Source organism: Humulus lupulus, chromosome X (assembly GCF_963169125.1).
Source record: "Humulus lupulus chromosome X, drHumLupu1.1, whole genome shotgun sequence".
In the NCBI taxonomy this organism is placed as follows: domain Eukaryota; kingdom Viridiplantae; phylum Streptophyta; class Magnoliopsida; order Rosales; family Cannabaceae; genus Humulus; species Humulus lupulus.
This window is the reverse complement of record NC_084802.1, coordinates 1,572,392-1,594,860: the sequence shown is the minus strand read 5'-3', so window position 1 is coordinate 1,594,860 and position 22,469 is coordinate 1,572,392. Positions and strand designations below refer to the sequence as shown.

General features: G+C 34.0%; 2 protein-coding genes across 7 annotated transcripts in view; both read left to right on the top strand.

The window, feature by feature from the left end:
• The first annotated feature begins 755 nt into the window (after window positions 1-755).
• Window positions 756-4,940, top strand: LOC133803870 (uncharacterized protein ycf36). Its single transcript, XM_062242013.1, has 5 exons — window positions 756-1,304; window positions 2,118-2,146; window positions 3,775-3,831; window positions 4,156-4,360; window positions 4,611-4,940. The coding sequence occupies exons 1-5, from the start codon at window positions 815-817 to the stop codon at window positions 4,640-4,642; spliced, it is 813 nt and encodes a 270-aa protein (XP_062097997.1). The 5' UTR covers window positions 756-814; the 3' UTR covers window positions 4,643-4,940.
• A 7,807-nt stretch (window positions 4,941-12,747) lies between these two features.
• Window positions 12,748-22,469, top strand: part of LOC133805170 (uncharacterized) — a 20,756-nt gene continuing 11,034 nt past the window's right edge. For 2 of the 6 annotated variants that reach the window (XM_062243271.1, XM_062243272.1), the window contains exons 1-13: window positions 12,748-14,014; window positions 14,319-14,345; window positions 14,465-14,561; window positions 15,099-15,206; window positions 15,334-15,405; window positions 15,520-15,570; window positions 15,755-15,817; window positions 15,903-16,027; window positions 16,115-16,201; window positions 17,028-17,114; window positions 17,224-17,305; window positions 17,476-17,586; window positions 17,700-17,736. In XM_062243271.1, coding sequence (XP_062099255.1) covers window positions 14,013-14,014; window positions 14,319-14,345; window positions 14,465-14,561; window positions 15,099-15,206; window positions 15,334-15,405; window positions 15,520-15,570; window positions 15,755-15,817; window positions 15,903-16,027; window positions 16,115-16,201; window positions 17,028-17,114; window positions 17,224-17,251 — 747 coding nt within the window. In that variant the 5' untranslated portion in view covers window positions 12,748-14,012 and the 3' untranslated portion in view covers window positions 17,252-17,305; window positions 17,476-17,586; window positions 17,700-17,736. Of the gene's footprint in view, window positions 14,090-14,133; window positions 14,240-14,318; window positions 14,346-14,464; window positions 14,562-15,098; window positions 15,207-15,333; window positions 15,406-15,519; window positions 15,571-15,754; window positions 15,818-15,902; window positions 16,028-16,114; window positions 16,202-17,027; window positions 17,115-17,223; window positions 17,306-17,475; window positions 17,587-17,699; window positions 17,737-18,105; window positions 18,161-22,469 lie in introns of those variants that run through there. The other 4 variants (XM_062243273.1, XM_062243276.1, XM_062243275.1 and 1 more) reach the window with 4 other exon arrangements.

Below are 22,469 nucleotides of genomic sequence, written 5' to 3'. Positions count from 1 at the left end.
AATTATTCGTAATTTTTCAAAAATTTGTAATATATTTTAAATAATTACAATGTACACTATTATAAAAAATATTCATCAAAATGATCAAAGTATCGAAAACACGAGCAGAATACACAATACACCTCATTTTAATGGGTGCACCATAAAGTTCTATATTTTTTATTGGGTTTATACTTTTTTGGACCATGTATTTTTTTGATTACATGATTGAACCTTGTATTTTAAAAAATTTATTTTTGGACCCTATATTTTGTAAAATAGTTCAAATAGACCCATAAACTTAATTTTGATAAAGAAAAATTGAATGTAACAACATATTTTTTAAGCAGAATGATTTTATTTTTGTTCTGAATTGCTAGTTTGATCAATTATTTGTGATTTCAGTTGAAATTTTTTTGACCAAAATCGTATTTAGGGTTTTATTTGAACTATTTTATAAAACATAGAGTCTAAAAAAGTAATTTATCAAAACACATGATCCAAATAGTTAATGTGACAAAACACACAGTAGAAAAATAGATAAACCATTTTTTATTTATTTACCTTTTTATAATTCATAATTTTTTTTATTTTCACAATACCTTTTTCTTAACCAAATTCACACTATCATATAATTAATAAATTAAAGTAATATTAAAAATTAAAATTTATAAAAATAATATTATTTTAATTAATATGAACTAAAATAAAATAAAAGGTTGTTAAAAGTTGAGTAATATTTAATAATTGGCATTGTTTTTTCTTAATAAAATTTTAAGTACAAAAAATATCTTAAAAACTAGAAAGTGAAAACTCAGCTGAACAGAGCTCAGCCATGGCCATGGCCTCCTCAACACTCCTATACTTACCTCCAAAACCTCCATCGACATCTCTCTCCTCTTTCCTTCCCATCCCAAACCCTAACCCAAGATTTCTCAACCCAAACCTCCATGGCAACTCAAGATTACTTCTCCCCAAAACACCCTTCTCCTCTTCCAGAAACGGAAGCGAAACCAACTGCCCTGTTCCATCAGACCAGCAGCCCATAAACGAGTACCAAACCCTATCCACCTCCTTCCCCTTCTCGTGGGCCTCCGGCGACTTCGTCGAGTACTGCTCTCGCTTGGTTGTCACCGGAGCCTCTTTCGCTCTCCTTGTTGGCCTCCCTGTCGCCTGGTTCGGCGCCGCCGGACCCAACTCCGAGCCGGTGAAGCGGTTGCTCTGCGTTGTCTCGAGTGGGCTTATTGTGGTTACGCTTGCCGTTGTACGGATGTACCTTGGCTGGGCTTATGTGGGCAATCGATTGCTTAGTGCCACTGTCGAATGTATGTATATATATATGTATGATATGTTTTGTTTCACTTTATTTGTTTATATATGATGTGTTAGCTTTCTGTTTGGTTGCTGGGAAAATGATTTGGGGGATTTTTCTGAGAAATGGTATTGGAGAAAACGAAGTAATTTGGGATTGTATGTATTGATTTTTTGATATGTAAACATGTAAGATTATATATGCTGTGTTGTCTCCATAAGTACTTATGTTCGATGCGTTAGTTTGCTGCTTGGTTGCTGGGAAAACCATTGGAAGATTTTTCTGGGAAAATGATAATGATATTAAAGAAAAATGAAGTAACTTGGGATTGTTTTTAATAGGTAAACATGTCTGCATGTATATGTTATGTTTTCTCTTTATATTTGTGTTTGTTGTGTTAGTTTTGTGGTTGGTTACTTGGAAACTATTAGACACTTTCCAGGGAAAATGGTGATTGTATTAAAGAAAAAAGAAGTAACTTGGGATTGTATGTACGTGTATTTATTTCATTTTTAAATTTAAGCTTTCCTGCCTAATTCTATAATACATGGAGACCAAAAACTATAACGATTGCTATGTAAGTATCGAAAAGATCCGAACTTTAGATTTTGTGAGAGCCATTTATATGACTGACTATTTGAGCTACTCATTATTAGGTATTTGTATTAGTTTTTTGTGTTTTATTATGGTGTCTAAAGATGATCGGACTGTGTATATGAGATTTGGTTTGTCTATTTTGCATTTTCTTGAGCAAGTAAACCAAGTTTAGTTTACTGCTATTAATGGGTCATTATTGATAGGGTGCTTTAACCTTATGTTGTTACAGATGAAGAGACAGGGTGGTATGATGGTCAGGTATGCACAATCTCTATCGACGAGCTATTTTTTTTCTTCACGAAACTCGATTTTCTGTTTAACTTTATAATATTTGGGAACTAGAAATTTATAGCAACTGCTGTGTAGATATTCAAAAAAGACTTGATCAAACTACATGTCTGGCCTTTCGAGCTACCCTTATTGAGTTCAACACTCTATTTTTTCTGCGCTTTTTGCCTGAAAATGCTTTAGGGAGTTTATAATAAAAGTTGTAAACTTTTAGTTGTAAGGTAACATAGTTTGTTTGTATGTATGTTTTCTTTACTTATTGAAACCTTCTGTTCTCATTTTTTCTGCCTTCTTCACATCTTATCATTGAATAGCAGAAAGCTTATTTAAAATAGTAATTTAATTACCACAATTATATTAAGCTGTCATTTTAAATGTTAGAAAGGAAATTGTGAATCCATTATGTCAAATGAATTAGTTCAACAATGCCTTTTCTTAAGTCATGTTGTTTAATGGCATCTCAAGTTGTAAAGAGAAAAAGAAAGAGAGGTAATTTAAATGGTTAGGCATGTGGTTTATTACACTTACAAGATCTGAGGTTCAAGTCCCTCCTAGGTACTACTCTCCAATCTAATCATATCAAATCCACTTATACTTTTCAAACATGTACATAAAGTAAAATTATTTGTCAACAAAGTGATTTAGAACCAAGAGAAAGAGAAAGGTTAGAAAGAAATTGAAGAATTTGGAGAAAGAAAGTCTGATTTCCATGATAATTTTATGTCAAAAATCTTAAAATTACAATACACCCTAGGCTTATCTTGTATTAAGACATGAAATTTGACTAGGTAATTTACATGAAAATCAAATTGAGAACTCTCAATAATTCACAAAAATTAGTGGTAGGCTCCTCTCCCAATATGGAGATTTTAAGTTCTCATTTCTTTACAACTCAAAAAATAAACAATAAAACTTTAGTTACTAATTAGAACAAAACCTAATGGATAATGACTTTTATTTTAACTGTCATTAATGTAATGAAACACTTAAGTTGTTTAATGTCATCAATTACTGGTGCAAATGTGTCTAAATATAATGTTTTGTTATTTTTGTGGTAGATATAACATAGGCATATTAATGTTTGCATATTGCATTGGAAGTTGTGTTTTCACTTATCTTCACTAGAGGTGCTTTGCTTAAAATCTAATCCGAATTGGCCTTGCCGGTTTGATCTAATTCAATTAAGAAAATTTTGAGTATCTGATTATAATGTCAATAGTTGTTTTTTAAAATGGACTGTTTTGTTTCACAAATGATACTGTTAAAAGTTCGTTTACAATCAATCCAATCTATATATGATATTATATGTTTAAGTCTTTTTTTTATTGGCTGTTAAAAAAATATTCTTGTTACGTTTAATAGTTGAAATATTCAAATTGACATGAAATATTAAAAACCAAAACTGAAAAGAAAATCATCAAATTAGACTAGATTGATTATTGAAGACAAATTAGATTAGATTAGACTAGACCACAAAAATTGTTAAAAACAAATATTTAACTGAATTGGATTGGATGAATAACCTAGTAAATGTTGATTTCCCTTTGGTGTATTGGTTTTGCGCATTTGCGAAGCTTAAAATTCAATTTTAATGGCAGATGTGGGTTAAGACTGCTGAAGTTTTGGCACGCGATCGGCTCCTTGGTTCATTCTCTGTGAGTCTGATTTTTCCCTAACTAACCTGCTATTTGTTTAATGTTCATATTAGCTTTGTTTTATTACTCAAATACATTGAATAACATGTATGATTTTGAATCTTTCTTGTGAATTTCTATATAAAAAGATCCATGCATGCACCACATACATACTTCTATTGACTTTGACTTCCTTCTAGTGAACACTTGAGCACTTTTGTATTTGACTGTTACTGTTTGAGATTTTAACCAAGGAAATAAGAAAGTACTGAAGTTTATCCTAACCAAACACTAAACTAGACTTTGTTTTGTAACTTAGTACTTTGTTTGTATCCAAACAAACAGGTGAAGCCTGTGCTGAGCAGATTAAAGTACACACTAGTTGGTTTGGGGCTCTCATTGTTGATATGCATTGTTTTTCTGGTCAACATTGATGAGACTCAAAATGACTCTTATAGATCTTATGAAGATGAGATGAGAGTCATACATGGAGTCTACAATGATGATTCAGCCAGGTCTTTTGAGCCAGATGCTTTCTGTGGTGAACCTGGTAACGGTATCCCTTAATTCTATATAGATATAGATGTAGATGTAGATGTTATGTATTTATGCTATTGGTTTTTATGTTAGAAAAGTCACTAAATAGATACTGAATATATATGTATAGTATTATTGAAGTCACTGAAATGGTGAGAAGTTATTACATAGCAATTGATATAGCCATGAAGCTTATTTTTTAAATAATAATAATAATAATAATCACCCTAATAAGTGTTCCAGTGCAACGCAATAATTTGCAGGGAAGTCGGTGCTCCCGAACAAGTGCCAGTAGGATTTATTCACCGAGACATGGGTTCGGGTCAGAAGTTTGGCGCTGGACTCGTTCGGATGCACCGAGTCACGCATTAGTGTGATCATCACCCTTTCGGCGCTCTTTTGGGTGCACTGGCTTCCATGCAAATCATTACGGGTGACCAAGGCACTCATTAGGGTGATTACACAAGAGTTGGACTCATTTCGATTCACCGAGTCACGTGTTTGAGCCAAGAATCAGGCGCTGGACTCGCTCGGATGCTAATCTCTCATAAATTGAGAACTAATTTGGTAACCGTTTAGTAATTATGTTACTAGGTTTGATATATGGAATATTTTGATAGTGTTTAGTGTTACTTATGGTACTAACATCCTTAATACCCCATTTACTTGCCCAACAACCCTACTAATGCAGTGAACCACATCATTTGTACTACAATTTGCAACCTTTGAAATGGGTAACCGTTAGTCTCGTAGAATAAACAACTGCATTCGAAATGGTTTGTTCCAAGAGTACGAGTGACATTATATCTTGTTTGACCGTCTCTAAAATTTCCAACATTGAAGATAGTGTGATTTGCATGATCTTCATAGCTGCTGATGAAATACGCATTTTCTCTTTTGATTTCCGACTCCACTTTGTAGTACATTTCTCGGGTGTAGAATTTTGCACACTGATCATAATAAATACTGATATATGGAATATTTTGATATATCATTTAGTAATCTCTCATAAATTGAGAACTACTTTGGTAGCCATTTAGTAATTATGCTACTAGGTGTGATATATGGAATATTTTGGTCGTGTTTAGTGTTACTTATGGTACTAACATCCTTAATACCCTATTTACTCGCCCAACAACCCTACTATTGAAGGGAGGCACATAATTTGTACTACAATTTGCAATCTTTGAGCTAATTTACCATAATTTGAGAACTAATTTAGTAACCATTCACTAATAAAGTTACTAGGTGTGACATTTGAAATAATTTGACTATGCCTGGTATCACTAAAAGTACTAATATCCCCTAATATCCCATTTAATTACTCGAGAGCACTAATAACATGGAAACCACATCATTTGTACTCACAATTTACAACTTTCAAGCAAATGTCTCACAATTTGATAGTTAATTTGGTAACCATTCACTAATCAGGTTACTAGGTGTGATATTTGAAAGATTTTGAATGTGTCTAGTGTTACTTATATCTCCAATATCTCATTTGCTCACTCAACATCCCTTCTAATGAAGAGAACTACATCACTTATACTCACAACTTGCAACCTCTGAGCTAATAAATCATAACTTAAGAACTAACTTGGTAACCTCCACTAATTAGGTTACTAGTTATGATATTTAGAGCAATTGACTATGCATAGTTCCACTAATTGTACTAACATCCCCTAATATCCCACTTTGTTACTCAGGAGCCCTAATAATGAGGAAGCCACATCATTTTTATCCACAAATTGCAACCTCCAAGCTAATCTCTCATAATTTGAGAACGAATTTGGTAACCATTATCTAATTAGGTTACTAGGTGTGATATTTGAAACATTTGACTATGCCTAACCCCACTAATAGTACCGCGACGCTAATGCAGTTTTAGGGTGCATTTGTTTAGGGATTTGGGAACTCACTTGGGGGCTCGGGGAAGGGACGATTCCATTACCCAATTTAATGGAATGGGAAGTCCCGAGAGTTACAGTTTAGTTTTAAAACCCGTGATTAAGAGTTAGTTCCTATTAAGTGTGCCATTTATGTTGTGACTAGGATTTCCGTGAGGTTCGAGAAAAAGGATCATCATCCAGGACTTGAGGTAAGAAAACTGACATATGCACATAGAGTTAATTAGTTGCTATGCATATTAGCATTGAATTATCTGTGGAGGATCGATATGAACTATATTCGGCCACCGTGAATGAACGTGGGGTCGGTCAGTAAGCACGTGTAACGCAGGCCATCGACAAGCGTGTATAACGTAGGCTGTGAGAGCGAGTTCATTTAGAGAGTGCTATCCCCACTCACTTGGCGATGTTGTTTTTCCTGGGTCGTGTGAATGATTCATATGATTGAAATAAATATACTTGTAATTGTGAAACATGTTTATGATGTATACAATTGGAATGAATGCACTTATCGTCTGTGAAGCATATGTTTATTGCTTATGAATAATTGGATTATTATTATGTATTATGGGGTTTCTCTTGCTGGGCCTCGGCACACAGGTGCTCTATGGTGCAGGTAAGGGCAAGCTAAGGGTAACTAACCATGAGTTGGAGAGCTTTGGAGTGGCACGTACATATTCGGCCTGCTTGACCATCACAGTCAAGGTATTTTGAGGAACGTAGAACATTAGTTCGATTTTGCCGCTTAGGTAAGCTATTTTTGTAATGTTTGATGTAACTATCTTTTGTTTACAAACTTTTGGGATCTCGTGTATGTGAAGGTAACCAGTTACCTCCTAAAATATACAAACAAAAGGTAACCAGTTATCATAGATATGAAGATAGAAAAAAAACAGATCTGACTCAAGTTCTATTGGATCATTACAATGGCAATCTAGTCGTTACTTAATTTTCCTAATGAATAAATAAAAAAAAATATGGGCATTCGAATTGACCCGTCTAATTCAGTTACCCAGACCCGCGGACATGAGGCAGAAAATATCCAAAGATTCACAGAGAATCACAAAAAGCCAATTTTCCTTCTTCAACCTTCTTTCCAGTTTTTTTGTGTCACCAACTCAAGTTAAGCAGCCGTTTATGCAGAGAACTTTTTCTATCCCTTTTTTCTACCACGCCGACCAAGCCAACTGTTCAACAATATTACATAAAGACCCAAAAAATAGTTGAAACAATTCTCATAGCTCCATATTCATTGGATTCTAGCATAACACCGCTAGCCGCCATGGATTCGCTCTCTGTAGTCTCGCCCTCTTTAGTTCTACCCCCAAATAATTCCCTTTGTCCTTGGCCCCGCCAAATGGGTTTCTATATTTCTTGTCGTTTACAGAATTGGAGTCGTCGTTCTTGTTCTTTCTCCGGTACGCGCCTAAGCTCACCAATGAAGCTTTCTAGGAGATCATGGAGGCGAGCTTCTAGCAAATCAGACGCCGGTGGAACCACTGATGAGGACAAAGATGATAACGGGATGGGGGAGGTGGAGAGAGCGCTTCACCTCGACTGAACCATTCCTGGGACTTCGGACGAGTTCGTGAAGTAGGTTTCGTCACGTGCTATGATGGTATGTAGTTACATATATATATATATACACATATATATTGATACAATTTTTAAAAAAGTTAATTATATGGTTGTGCATATTAGCTGAACGCTAGAATTTTTTTAACTATTATTGGGATTAAAAAAAAAATGGCTTATATATGTTGTTGAGGCGGTTATGGTAAAATGAAAGAGGATATGTGACTTGGCCGAAGGAATTTTGGCTATGTTAATTATTACAGTAGCCCTTATTTTGCTGATTTTTTTTTTATTAATTTTGATTTTCAATATGGGATTAGTTTTCCCATAAACTAAGTTTTTGTTAATTAAATTTTCCCATACAAATTAAAGAAAGTTTAACTCCTATATTTTTGCACATTGAAAGCCAAAATGCCATATATTTGAAAAATTCCCTTATAAAAATCCATATGAAAGAAACTAAAGTGAGGACTAAACTCAAATAAAGTGTCATTATTGCAAACCCAAAAGCCGAAAAAGGCCCAAGCCTAATCCAAATATTTTAGCACCCCACGCTTGATTGATGTGAAGAATAATAATAGATTTTTATTTGTTTATTCTGTCCAATGGAAGGGAGATGATGGTGTCACCGGCTATGTATATTCAATAAGTGATGATAAATTATATATATTTAGTATTTTAAATTTAAATTTAATTAATAAAATTTTACTAATTTAATTAAATTATTTTTAATTATATGAGTTATAAATTATATATAATTATTGATAGTTGGATTATATTAATAAAATTTTATTAATTAAAATATCAAATATTTATGTTTTCAAAATACAAAGTACGTAAGTATTATAAAAAATCAAATTGAGCAAATTTCTAATAAATAGATAATTATAGACTTACACCTAACAAATGTATACATATATATATATAGGGGATTTCTTTGGTGCGGCTGTACGAAAAAGCCGCATGGGTAGGGGTGTTTCCTTTGTCCATTCGTGTGAGGGAGAGTGAAGTCCACTCTTGCAGCAGATTTTAAGGTGTATTACATACGCGTCAGAGGAGAGTGAAGATGGGTTGATGGAGTGGGGCCCAGACTGCTGTACTGAAGTGTTGGGATCTCTTTTGGGCCGTACGGGCCTGATGGATATTTGGGCTGAATTATTTGAGTTTGGGATTACAAAAATGCTAATCTCTATATTTTGGCTCTCAAAATTGCCACTTTCTTTATTTATTTTTAAGCTTGGTTTCTTTTCTTTTCATTTTTTATTTTCAGATTGTAAAAAAGACACTATTTCCCAATAAAATTTACAAATATTAATACATATTTATTATTATTATTATTATTAGGGTTTATACATTTTTGGACCCTGTGTTTTGTCTCATTACCTGTTTTGACCATGTGTTTTGATAAATGACTTTTTGGACCCTATGTTTTGTAAAATGGTTAAAATAGAAACCTAAACTCGATTTTGGTCAATGTTTTCTCAACTAAAATCACAAATAATTTACCAAACTAATAATTCAGAACAAAAATAAAATCATTCTGCTTAAAAATTGTGTTGTTATATTCAATTTTTTCTTCATCAAAATTGAGTTTAGGGTTTTATTTTAATCATTTTACAAAACATAGGGTCCAAAAAGTAATTTGTTAAAACACAGAGTCCAAACAAATAATGAGACAAAACATAGGGTCCAAAAAAGTATAAACCATTATTATTATTATTATTACTCTAAGTTGTTTTGGTTTTGTTCACTTGTACTACAAACATTTGAAATTTAAGATTTCTCTATGAGACTATAATTGGAGACTTATTTATTCATGATCGAAATTTTAGTGTAATAGAGTAACGTAAATATATTGATAATTTACAAATGAGAATTAAATATTTCTATTTATAAATATTTAAAATTATTATTATATATTTATTGATTATTTAGAATAGATGTCCTGCGTTGATAATATCACCAGTGAACCACTGCTTTTTTGCCATAAATTTGTTATAAAAAATAGATGTAATAGCATCAGGCTATAGCTATATATTTATGCATTACTTTTTTTTTTATTATTATTATATGAAAATGTGTTTCTTGTGGATAAATGTGTGTTTATAAATTGTAATAGCATATTGTTTTGCTTTATTTTAAGTTTCCAAACTGAGAGGAGTGAGTCTAATTATAGGGTCATGCCACAGGTACTTTTTCCTATTTCGTTGTTTTTATTTCTATAGTGAAATGAGTATGATTGTGACAAAAAAAAAAATCATCCAAAACTCTATTGATAAACAATAACCAACCAAAGCAATTGAAATATTAATATGATAAAATTCACCATTCATCGTGGTTTTTGGAGGGTTATGTTTATAAACAATGACATAGCGAGAAATCAGTATTTAGAGATTTTAGGTAACAAAAAATTATTATTAAATTTTAATTAAAAATATATATATAAAAGAAAAAAGGGACTACTACTCCAAAACTTCTTGAAAGTCTCCTATTTAAATACTAAAATATTGAAATATAAGGATTTTTTTTTTAATATTCTTCCTTGGCTTTCAAATGTTTGTGTTGTAAAAGAAAAAGATAAACTCAATAAATTATCTAAAACCTACTAACTTTGCCAAAACACAACAATAGTAATGTAGTCACAATCAATAGAGTGATAATAGAAATATGTTATATGTTCTACCATAATTCTTATAAATAAAAATAATTATGCATAACAATATGGTGAGAAACTAAAGCTAAATTATTAAGAACTTAATAGTATTATTGAAAAAAAAATCTTAAATTTCAAATGTTTGTAGTCCAAGTGAACAAAACCAAAACAACTTAGAGTAATAAAGACAAAATAATAATAATAATAATAATAATAAATATGTATTAATATTTATAAATTAAAATATTTAATTTTCATTTAATTTGTGACTATTTTATTGGGAAATAGTGTATTTTTTACAATCTGAAAAATAAAAAAAATAAACCAAGCTTAAAAAGAAATAAAGAAAGTGTCAATTTTGAGAGCCAAAATATAGATGTTAGCATTTTTGTAATCCCAAACCCAAAGAATTCAGCCCAAATATTCATCAGGCCCGTACGGCCCAAAAGAGACCCCAACACTTCAGATCTTGACATGTCACAATCACTCTCTAATGTCCCTGGCCCCACTCCAATAACCCATCTTCACTCTCCTCTGACGCGTGTGTAATACACCTTAAAATCTGCTGCAAGAGTGGACTTCACTCTCGCTCACACGAATGGACAAAGGAAACACCCCTACCGTGCGGCTTTTTGTACAGCCGCACCAAAGAAATCTCATATATATATATACTAGGTAAAAGCAACGTGCAATGCACGTTTGCTTAGTTTTAAAGTTGTAAACATTATATATAATTTTAATAAAAACTGGTTCACTATATTTTTAAAAAATATATATATTTTTATAATCGAATGAATTATAGTTCTATATTATATATAAATAATTATATTAATAATATTTAAATATATGACATTTAAACATAACGTTGACATAAATATATATTTACATGATTACATGACATATATATAAAATAGAATAATATTTAAAAAGAAATTTATAATAGAAATAAAATAAGAATAGAAAAAGTCATAGTGTAGACAGTAGTATATATGCATCAACTATTTTTAGATTTTAATATATCTCGCAATGCCCTTGGTGAATTTGATAAAGAAAAAAACTCCAATCACTTGATAAAAATAAACTATCATACAAATTTATAAGATAAAAAAATAATATATATGTCTTTATTATTTTTAAATAAATATGATTTAGTTATTTAAATTATCATAAAATATCTTATTTTAATCAATAAATTATTTATTTTTGTTTAAGTTTATGTATGTTCTAGTTTTTGAATTTGACAGTCACAACAAAGGATTATATATTATATGTTTAATATAATATTAAGTTTGATTAAGTTTTATTTAAGTTATAAAATATATAGTTTTATTATTTTTAAATAATTATCATCGTAAAATATCTTATTTTAATTTGTTTAATTATTTATTTATTTAAGTTTAAGTCATGTTTACAGTCTACTGTTAAATATAAGAATATTCTACTAAATATAAGAATATATCGTTAAAACAAAATTTTTTCGTTATTTACACATTTTTTATATAAAATAGATATCTATATTATATTATATATAGCCTACTACCATGTCAGCTCAATGTCACTAGTAATTTCTCATCTCATCCCATCCAATCTTGTTTCTTAGCCACAAGATCTCCCTTCTTTATTTCAAAGGTCACGATCACAACTTTAAGAGTCTATCACTTAGTGGTGAGCATCGGTCAGTTTGGGCGATTTTTTCATAACATAAAATTTAGAATTCGGTTTTCGGTCCGAATTGGTGCAATCCAAAAACCGACCGACCAAACCAGTTAAAAGAAAAAACCGACCGTTTTGGACTGCAGACCGAATTTCTTATTTTTTTTTGAAAGTTTTAGTTAAAAAACTAAAATTTTTGGATTGTTAGAATCTATTTTTGTGTATTTTTAAAATATAAATATATAGAACATAATTTTATATATTTTTTAATTTAATAATTTTAATAATTAATAATTATATAATATTATATTATTATATATTATATTGTTCGGTCGGTTTCGATTCCGCCGGTCGCTCCGGACAAAATTTTCAAACTGATCGAACAGTGACAGTTTGCGCCGTGGGCGGTTTTTTCAGTGTTCGGTTTAATCAATTTCAATTTTTTCGATATTTGAAAAATCGGTGTATACAATTTTTTTTTTATTTTTCGGATTTTATGGTCCCTGTATTAAACATAAATGGATGAACGACTATGACGAAAAGACGACACCAATTCCGCCTCCGTACCGAGCGGGATTAAATCCTAGTCCCTGTTATAAATACTTGTTAATTCAAAAAAGTGGACCAAGAGTCCAATAGTGGTGAATCAACAATGTGATCATGCATGGAGAAACATACATGGATAAGGAAGTCCTTCTCTGTTGGTGGAGAAAGAACCAGCTGCCATGGCCACTTTGGGAGGACAATAATTCAGTAATGGAGAAACATACATGTATCAGGAAGGAAGTTCTTCTCTGTTGGTGAAGAAAGGACCAGCTGTTTTGGCCATTTTGGGAGGACAAGTATTCAGTAGCTGCAGCAATACCCACACGAAAAGACATGTTAAGCTTGGCCAATTCAGAGCCCAACGCATGCTCAGCACCAGTCTTCTCTCTCTCTGATGATCAGTCAACTCACACAGTACCGCACTGCATCACTGCAATTAATACATACTGGTTTCATCTCTTCTTTAGTACAAACCCAGACGAGACGAACCTACTCTCTTCTCTCTTCTACGCAGCTTCTCATCCATGGATTTTGGTTTTTATAGACTAAAGCTTGAACAGAGATCGAGCTCTTTGACGATGGGAGAACGGATCTGTGCCCCTTTCCAACAAGAACTATCGTTACCATTATGAAGATCTCGCTCGCCTCGCCGACGAGACCCGATGTATTTCGTCTTTACCGAAAATCCTCTTTTATTTTCTGTTTCATTGCGTTTGAGTCTCTCAATCTCAAATCCCTAATTTTGACTGTAATGGGTGTTTGATTTTTGGGGCTTTTTCCAAAATGGAAATGATGCTCCTTTTATTTCCTTTGTGTAATAAAGCCTGTCAATCAAAAAAGGGGTCAGTTCATTTATTCAAAAGAGAGAAATCAATCTGTCTTCTTCGGGTACACTCTTCTCTCAAAAACCAGAGAAACTTCTAGGGCAAAGATTCATAAACTCAGAAAAAGAAACAACCCAGAAAATGAAAACAGCCCAGAAAAATTCAAGTGAGAATAAGAGAAAACAGAAGAGAGGAAAAACCAAACACAGTAGTTATCGAGGTTCACCCAAAAATGGCTACTTCCTCGTCGAGCTCGCCTCAGGGGTGCGACTCAGTCATTAGCACTATTCACAAGGTTTCTGGTACAACAATGAGGATCCAAGCCACACACTTTGACTGGTAACCTCAGAACTCTGATCTCCTTTACTTTCTCTCTGTTTTTCTTATTTTTCCACTTCTCTAACTATCACTCTTTTTCTTTCTTTGCATGAAACCCTCATGAGATCAAACTCTCTTTTCTCTGGAACTTCTTGGAGATAGCTCACGGATCTTGGAGAACTTTTACTGATGTGATGATTTTCTTTCCTTCTCTGCCTTTACATATAAATATATATAGAGTTTTGTTCTGATGGAGGCTAAAGGGGGTAAGTTGTAACTGTAAATGGGTTGGGTTAATTTTCTGTTGTAGGTTGTAAAAAATATATGTGATGTGTAAGCTTATAAGGGGATTTAAAAATAACAAGTTTTTTAAAGATCGACACTACTTGGACAAAGAATGGGGTCATTACTTCTCTGTAAGTTTAGAATTGAAATGAATTTTGTGTATTTCTTTTTAAGAATTTCCAATACATATATTGATTTTCTTGTTTCCAGGGAGCAGGGAGAAAAACCATATTGGAGGTAAACAAATATTCTCAGCTCTCAGCCTACTGATCTTCATATGGTTTGATGCAACAAAACATATGATTCACTCCATGTTTGAACTCAGACATTGATTGTTGACATTGTTGTGTGAGCAGATTGGCTGTGGAGCTGGAAATACCATTTTTCCATTGGTTGCTACATACCCAGATATTTTTGTATATGCATGTGATTTTTCACAACGTGCTGTTAACGGTTCGTATTCATCCTTTCAAAAGCTTTACCTTGTGTACTTAACCTTAGGATTTTAATAAGTCCTAGAATTTTCTTATATTTTATTGGTTGGTAAGATGTAATACTTGTGTTGGATTGTTTACAGCATCACATGTATAGGTAATTTTGGTTGTCTGAAATTGTGGAGATCTATCCTACCTTGGCTAATTATATAACTTTCATAATTCAGAAAAGAAATTATTGTACCATTCTGATGTGGTTTAAAAAAATCCAAGATTCTTGTACGGGCTTGATCTGGATATTGTGGCCGTTGGTTTTAGAAGATATACAATATTTGAATGTTTTGTTACTGAGGTTACTATTTTCTTAGAAGTTCTTTGAAATTCTCGTATTCTACAAGAACCATCTACTTGCTACATATATAAGGTTTGCTGTCACGCGAACTATACTCGAGTTGTGGAGAGAATCAGTGAGGCTTGTTGCAGGTGTTTTAAATGGCTAAAAGTCCAGTTACCCTGAAAGCTGAGACATGATAAAGTTTTTGTATGCTAATTGCAGGCACATAAAGACTTCAGAGATTCACATGTTAGTGCATTTGTTTGTGATCTGACTGTTGATGACCTCAAAGATCACATAACTCCGTCTCCTGTTGATATTGTAATCATGGTATTTGACCAAATATTGTTTTTTATTAATATATTTAACTTCATTGATGGAGAGGCTTTTTTACTTGCCTTTTGATTGGGCAAACTTACCCAGACTGTTATTATGAAGTGGCTGACATGTTAAGCAGATTTTTGTGCTGTCTGCAGTGTCTCCAGAGAAGATGTCTCTAGTGTTACAGAATGTTCGAAAAGTTCTTAAGGTAAGCGATCCCATGTCTCCGATTAGCTGAGAAATATACGCAGAAGCTTTCATTTCCATAATAAATCATCTACTTCTTTGTGTGTGATGAAACCCGTCTTGTATTGTTTGCCAGCCAGGTGGTTATGTGCTGTTTCGTGATTATACCACTGGTGACCTTGCTCAGGTTGATCTGTTGCCTCTCTGTGCAGTGCCCTTTTTCTTTTCTTAAAAAATATTGGTTTTTTTTTTTCTTTTTCTGAAGTCTCTATGGCTGTATTTCAAATTGTAATATGGAATTAAGGACATTGGTCTGATACATTTCGAGACTGATCTTTATCCTGGTATTAATATCGTATGGAAATTTACAGGAAAGGTTAATTAGCAAGGATCAAAAGATCAGTGAAAATTTTTATGTCAGGGGTGATGGCACTGTAAGTGTGTTTCACATTAGTATTATTGTTTCAGTAATTTACATTTCTATTTCTCTAGCTTGAGTATTTTCCCTTGTATTTCCAGCGTGCATTCTATTTTTCAAATGAGTTCTTGACAAGCATGTTCAAAGACAATGGATTTGATGTTGAAGAACTTGGTTTGTGCTGCAAACGAGTTGAGAACCCATCACGAGAGTTAGTAATGAACCGGTAAACAGTCTTGTCCGTGCATAAATAGATACTTTATCATATTTTTTTTATAAATTCTGATTTCTGAAGACATGTGAAATGTCCTAGGCGCTGGGTTCAAGCAGTATTCCGCATTTCAGATGGTACAGACAGGTCTGCCAATACTGAAGTTGCAGTCCGTCCAATGATAATGAGGTACAATACTTTCATAGTTAAATTTAGGCTTATTTGCAGCAAAACTTTAGCATTTTGATCCCCAATCTCTATATTTTTGCATTTAAATCCTCAATAAATAGTTGCAGCTGTGAGGTGTTAGTGTTTCTACTTGAACTGTATTTTTTCTGTTGAATACACATTGGAGTGGCATTTGATTCTTAGTCGGGTATGGAAAAAATTAAAATTATGACAGCAATGTTTTGGTCGAGGATGAGAGCGAATAGGGTGCAGCGAGGAATAGTAGTGAAGAAATCATGATTAAAATTTAAGGAGAAGAGAGAAAATGTAAAGACGGCCCTAATAATTTTAATAATTTCATTCAACCACAGACTAAAAATCACATGCCACTTGCATGTATATTTAACTCCAATAATAGACAGTTCAAGTAGAAAAACTGAAAGTTGTAACTATTTATTGAGATTGTGGATTAAAAAATATTGAGATTAGGGACTTAAGTGCCAAAGGTAGGGCACATTAAGGTTATCTGCTGCAAATAAGCCTTAAATTTATTTATGTGCAAAATTTGTACATTTCTTCTTAAGTTTGTACTTGGTGCAAGCGTTCATTTGACTCTCATTTTAGTTGTTTCACCTCTCTTCTCAAGACACTAAGATCATGAAATCGTAGTTCCGAGTCCTATTTGATGGTTGTGGAGGATCATGCTTGTTTAGATGCAGTGTTCTATTGATTTTTTTTATTTATTAGACAATTATTAACTTGGTTTATCTAGTAGTTTAGTGTTTCTGTTTTGCATGTGGTTGAAATTCTTCTTGAGAGCACTTACCGTAGATTTTTTCTTCTATAGGAGGACAGGGATGAAAGATAACGAGTACACGTACAAATTCATTAACCCCATTTCTCTTTTCATCAAAATCCTACAAAGACAGCATGGGTAAGAATTAGGCTAGACTTATTTGCATGACTTGATGTTCAAAATATCAACAATTTTTCAAGAGTTTCACAATAGAACTTGAATGCCACTATGCTTTTACCCGGTGTAGGAAAAGAAATCCTAATCTTTGGCCGTGATGGAATTATTGTCATTCGTTCTGAACCAAGATCTTTCTATCCCAAAAAACCAATGTAAGTTACTCTATATAATATGCTATATGTGCTCTTAGTTCCCAAATTTCTTAAATAAAAATTTGTATTTAAGCCTTTCATAATTTATTTTAATCTTTTGGCACCTTGGAGTTAAGACCTACCTCTGTCCTACTTATATTATTTATTTGTTTTTGTGTTATTTATTCTAGTTTTCTTTAAAAAATTATACACTATTTGAAGAAGTTGGAAGAATCATCACCTGATGACAAAGGATAAAGAAATTGCTTCAAGATTAGGAGTAATAATATATAAAGAATGAGGTAAATATTAATCGATATTATAGTATATTATTTTGGCTTTTAATTAATTAAGAATCATTGTATAATTGTACTATATATTTGTGTAACTATCCATGTATGATTTATTTTCTCAGGTGCAAGCCAGATTTGAGCGTATCACAAAAATTTCAGGTGCTATCTTGCTTTTTTATTTTATTTTATTTTTTAAGTTTTTAGAGTAACCTAGTTATTATTTTTTTTTTATAAGAAAATAATTATATTCCACCAAATCAAACCAACTTACAAACTGACTATTTAAAAAAAACAAAACAAATCAACTATACAGCATTTGAATATAGGCAACCAAACTCTTCTCTCCAGCCTTAAGCTTAGAACTCCTAATATCAAGTAATTTGGCTTTAATCCCCAAGAGAATCATATAGCTCAGTTTCGGAACAGAACAAGAATAAGCCTCAAATATACACCCGTTCCTGTTAGACCAAATATAGTACACTGAAGCAGCAAGAACAACATCACTAATCTTTTGCATAATGCCCTTAGGTCTTCCTTCCATCCATTTCTGCCAATCAGAGTAAGAAGGAGGCCATATCAGATGCCCCAACCAGGTCTGGACTTGAACAAGCACCTGCTGAGTAGGACACCTGAAGAACAGATGTTCATGCGATTCCTTGTTTAATTCACAAACAGGACAGAGGCAAGACTCAAGAGGGATTCGGAATAGAGAGCTTACACCAAACCACCTTGTCAAAGTAAACCTTCTCTTTGTGAACAGATGCATATAAAGGCTAGTCAGATTCAATTTCTCTTTGGACACCGCAGCCTTTTAACACATTAGGAGAGAAATGATCCCTCAGCTTAATAAGATTCCTCAAGTACCAGCTCACATCAAATTGCAAATTATAAGATCATAAACTTTGCCCTTTGAGATAAATATTAGCTACCCATTTGACCCAAAGAGAATCCTGTTTAGAAGACACAGCCCAAATATACCTAGCCATCAGTATAATATTCTACTTATAACCTTCTTTAAACCCAATCCCACCCAAGCTTTTGGGTAAACACACCTGATTCCAAGAGGAAAGATGCACTTTACTTCGGTTGCCTTTTGCTCCCCAGAGAAAATTCCTACATAATCTGTCAATGTACTGAATAACTCTTTGAGGGAGTAAAAAAATACTCATCCAATAGGTCTGAATACCCAACAAAACAAAATGTACGAGTTGAGATCTCTCTGCAAATGAGAGATGTCTACTAGACCACGAATGTAATCTGTTTTGAATTTTTTTAAGAATTAGACCACAGTCCTCAACCCTCCATTTAGTTGGTCTAAGATAGAGACCCGAATATTTCAGAGGGAATGAACCTTCTTCAATCTTCAAGCTATGTAAGATTTTTCTCCTTTCCTCCAAATGAACTCCACCAAAATAAATGTGAGACTTTGATAAGTTTACAACAAGACTAGAAATTTGACTGAAACTACGGAAACCATCAAACAATATTTGAACTGAAGTATAAGTTCCTTTGCAAAAGAGCATGAGGTCATCCGCAAACAGAGATTAACAAGCTTCAAGTGTTTACAAAGAGGATGAAATCTAAACTCCTTTTGCTGGGCAGCTAGCATCAGTAACCGAGTAAGATACTCCATAATCAATACAAAGAGAAGAGGAGATATATGGTCTCATTGACGCAATCTTTTCATCCCACTAAACGCTCCATGAAGTCTGTCATTCAATAGTAAAGAGTAAGAAGTCCCTTTTAAACAGACCATGATCCAACTTATGAACCAATTGGGAAAACAATAGGCGTTAAGAAGATCCTCAAAGAAATACCAGTCAACTGAATCATATGTTTTGCTTAGATCTATCTTAACCAAACATCTATTTGATATATATTTCTTAGAATAACTTTGAGAAGATTTTGAAGGATGAAAATATTGTTGGCCAACGATCTATGCTTAATAAAAACACTTTGATTCTAATGGAAAGATAGGGCAGAACAGTAGATAATAGCTAACTGATGCTGCTAGCTAATTGTGCTATGTTTTATTTAATTTATTGCTTAGAATTGTGTTATGTTGCTATTGGTGAGTTCTTACCTGCGTACGTATTCAGTACCTACCTACGTACGTACATACCTCCATGCAATGATTTAAAAAGAATTGTCATTTACATACATGAACGCATACTTATTAGGACCAGGTGCATGTAGTGTACGTGGTGCAGTGAGTAGTGGGCAGTGTACGCCTCATGCAGTGGTGCAGTGAGTAGTGGGCAGTGTACGCCTCATGCAGTGGTGCAGTGAGTAGTGGGTAGTGTTTTGCTACGTACGTTAAAACGAGGAATAAAGTGAGATCCATTTTCGGAAAAATATAAGCAAAATTCTGGACTTGGAACAAGGACAGACAGTGGGGCGTCCCTTGATCGATCGCACGGAAAAGAAAGAACAATAAAATAAATAAATAAACCCAAAATACTAAAAAACAAGACAATACCCCAACCAACCCAGCCGTTACCTTCGCACTCTCACTCATTCACTCACTCTTCTTCTTGTCTCTTCATATACTCAAGACAATACAATACCCCAACCAACCCGATACACTCTCACTTTCACCCTCACTCACTCACCTTCTTTCTTCTCTCTTCATATACTCAAGACAAGCCCTCCTCCATGGTTTCCTCTTCTATTGTACCTTCCACGACAATGCAAGCACTACCACCACCTTCCACCCTACTCCACCCACAAGCCCCAACCATGCAAGCACCACCACCCCACTCACAAGCTGCTCCGGCCATAGCTTCTTTCTTCGTTGCTGCTGGCCACCTTCCACCTTCCACGACCATGCAAGCACCACCACCACCACCTTCCACCCCACCCCACCCCACTCCACCCTCAAGCTTCGGCCATGCAAGCACCACCACCCCACCCACAAGCTGCTCCGGCCATATCTTCTTCCTCCGTTGCTGCTGGCCACCTTCCACCTTCCACGACCATGCAAGCAACACCACCACCACCACCTTCCACCCCACCCCACCCACAAGCTCCGGCCATGCAAGCACCACCACCCCACCCACAAGCCCTGGCCATGGCTTCCTCCTCCATTGAGGGCCACCTTCCACGGCCATTCAAGCACCACCATCCCACCCACCTTCCACAACCTCTGCACAGATGACAACCCAAACCGATCACTCTCCGATGATAACCCAACCGGAGGTGAACTTATCAATGAATCGATTCTGATATACATATATATAAAAATATAAAAATAAAAATATATCATTAACTGTTTTTCATCGATTTTGATATAGAAGACTCATCAAAACTCGACTGTCCATTCGACTGTCCCTCCAACTCCTTCAAATTTGACTGATGAGGAGGAATATTCTATTTTCAGTCTAATTTTTTTTTTGTTTAATTAGAATGTAAATAACTTATATAAGAAGGTTAGTATAAATATATATATATATATACTAGTGAAGTACTGCGTTCAAACGCACCTTATCCGTTTTAAAAATTAAACTATATTTTTTAATGAAATATATATGTTTTAATAAAATTAAATAAACAATTCATCACAATCAAAAAAAAAATTTACAGTATAAATAAAATAAATGGTATTTAAATAAAAATATACATTATATATTAATGGCAAATAAAATATATAACACATAAATTTTAAATATATATTTAAAAAGACAATACATCAATAGTCAATTCTTTAATATAATATATTTAAATAAAAATGAAAATATTTATATAAAAATATATTTACATTTTGAAATAACATATTATCTTAAAAACCTTTTATATAAATTATTTGTTGGAAAAAGTGGCTGAAATATTTTTATTTTTAATATAAAAATATTTTCATTAAAAAAATATTGATAAGCTCACATCCTCATCAGTCAAATTTGAACGAGCTGGAGGGACAGTCAAATTTTGATGAGTATCCTATATCAAAATCGATGAACAGTTAATGATATATTTTTATTTTTATATTTATATATATATATACCATAATTGATTCATTGATAAGCTCACCTCTGGTTGGGTTGTCATCGGAGAGTGATCGGTTTGGGTTGTCATCTGTGCAAAGGTTGTGGAAGGTGGGTGGGGTGGTGGTGCTTGTATGGCCGAGACTTGTGGGTGGGGTGGAGTGGAGGGTGGTGGTGGTGCTTGCATGGTCGTGGAAGGTGGTGGTGGTGCTTGCATGGCCGTGGAAGGTGGCTCTCAATGGAGGAGGAAGCCATGGCCGGGGCTTGTGGGTGGGGTGGTGGTGCTTGCATGGCCATAGCTTGTGGGTGGGGTGGAAGGTGGTGCTTGCATGGTCGTGGAAGGTGGCCAGCAGCAACGGAGGAAGAAGCTATAGCCGGAGCAGCTTGTGGGTGGGGTGGTGGTTCTTGCATGGCTGGGGCTTGTGGGGTGGGGTGGAAGGTGGTGGTAGTGTTTGCATTGCCGTGGAATGTACAATAGAAGAGGAAGCCATGGAGGAGGGCTTGTCTTGAGTATATGAAGAGAGAAGAAGGAGGGTGAGTAAGTGAGTGAGAGTGAGAGGGTCTCGGCCGGGTTGGTTGGAGTATTTATTTTATTTTTGTTTTTTTTCCGTGTGATCGATCGAGGGACGCCCACTGTGTGTCCATGTTCCAAGTGTAGAATTTTGCCTCATTTTATTCGGAAATGAGTCTGCCCACTACTCACTGCATGAGGCGTGCCCACTACTCACTGCACCAACGGACACTGCATGCACCTGCTTAATAAGCATGCGTGCAGTGAGTAGTGGGCAGTGTTTTGCTACGTACGTTAAAACGAGGAACAAAGTGAGATCCATTTCCAGAAAAATAGAAGCAAAATTCTGGACTTGGAACAAGGACAAACAGTGGGGCGTCTCTCGATCGATCGCACGGAAA

Coding starts and splice junctions, on each gene's coding strand:
- LOC133803870 (XM_062242013.1), top strand. CDS start 815: ATGGCCATGGCCTCCTCAACACTCCTATACTTACCTCCAAAACCTCCA. Junction 1,305..2,117: donor GCTTAGTGCCACTGTCGAAT/GTATGTATATAT, acceptor ATGTTGTTACAG/ATGAAGAGACAGGGTGGTAT. Junction 4,361..4,610: donor TGCTTTCTGTGGTGAACCTG/GTAACGGTATCC, acceptor AATAATTTGCAG/GGAAGTCGGTGCTCCCGAAC.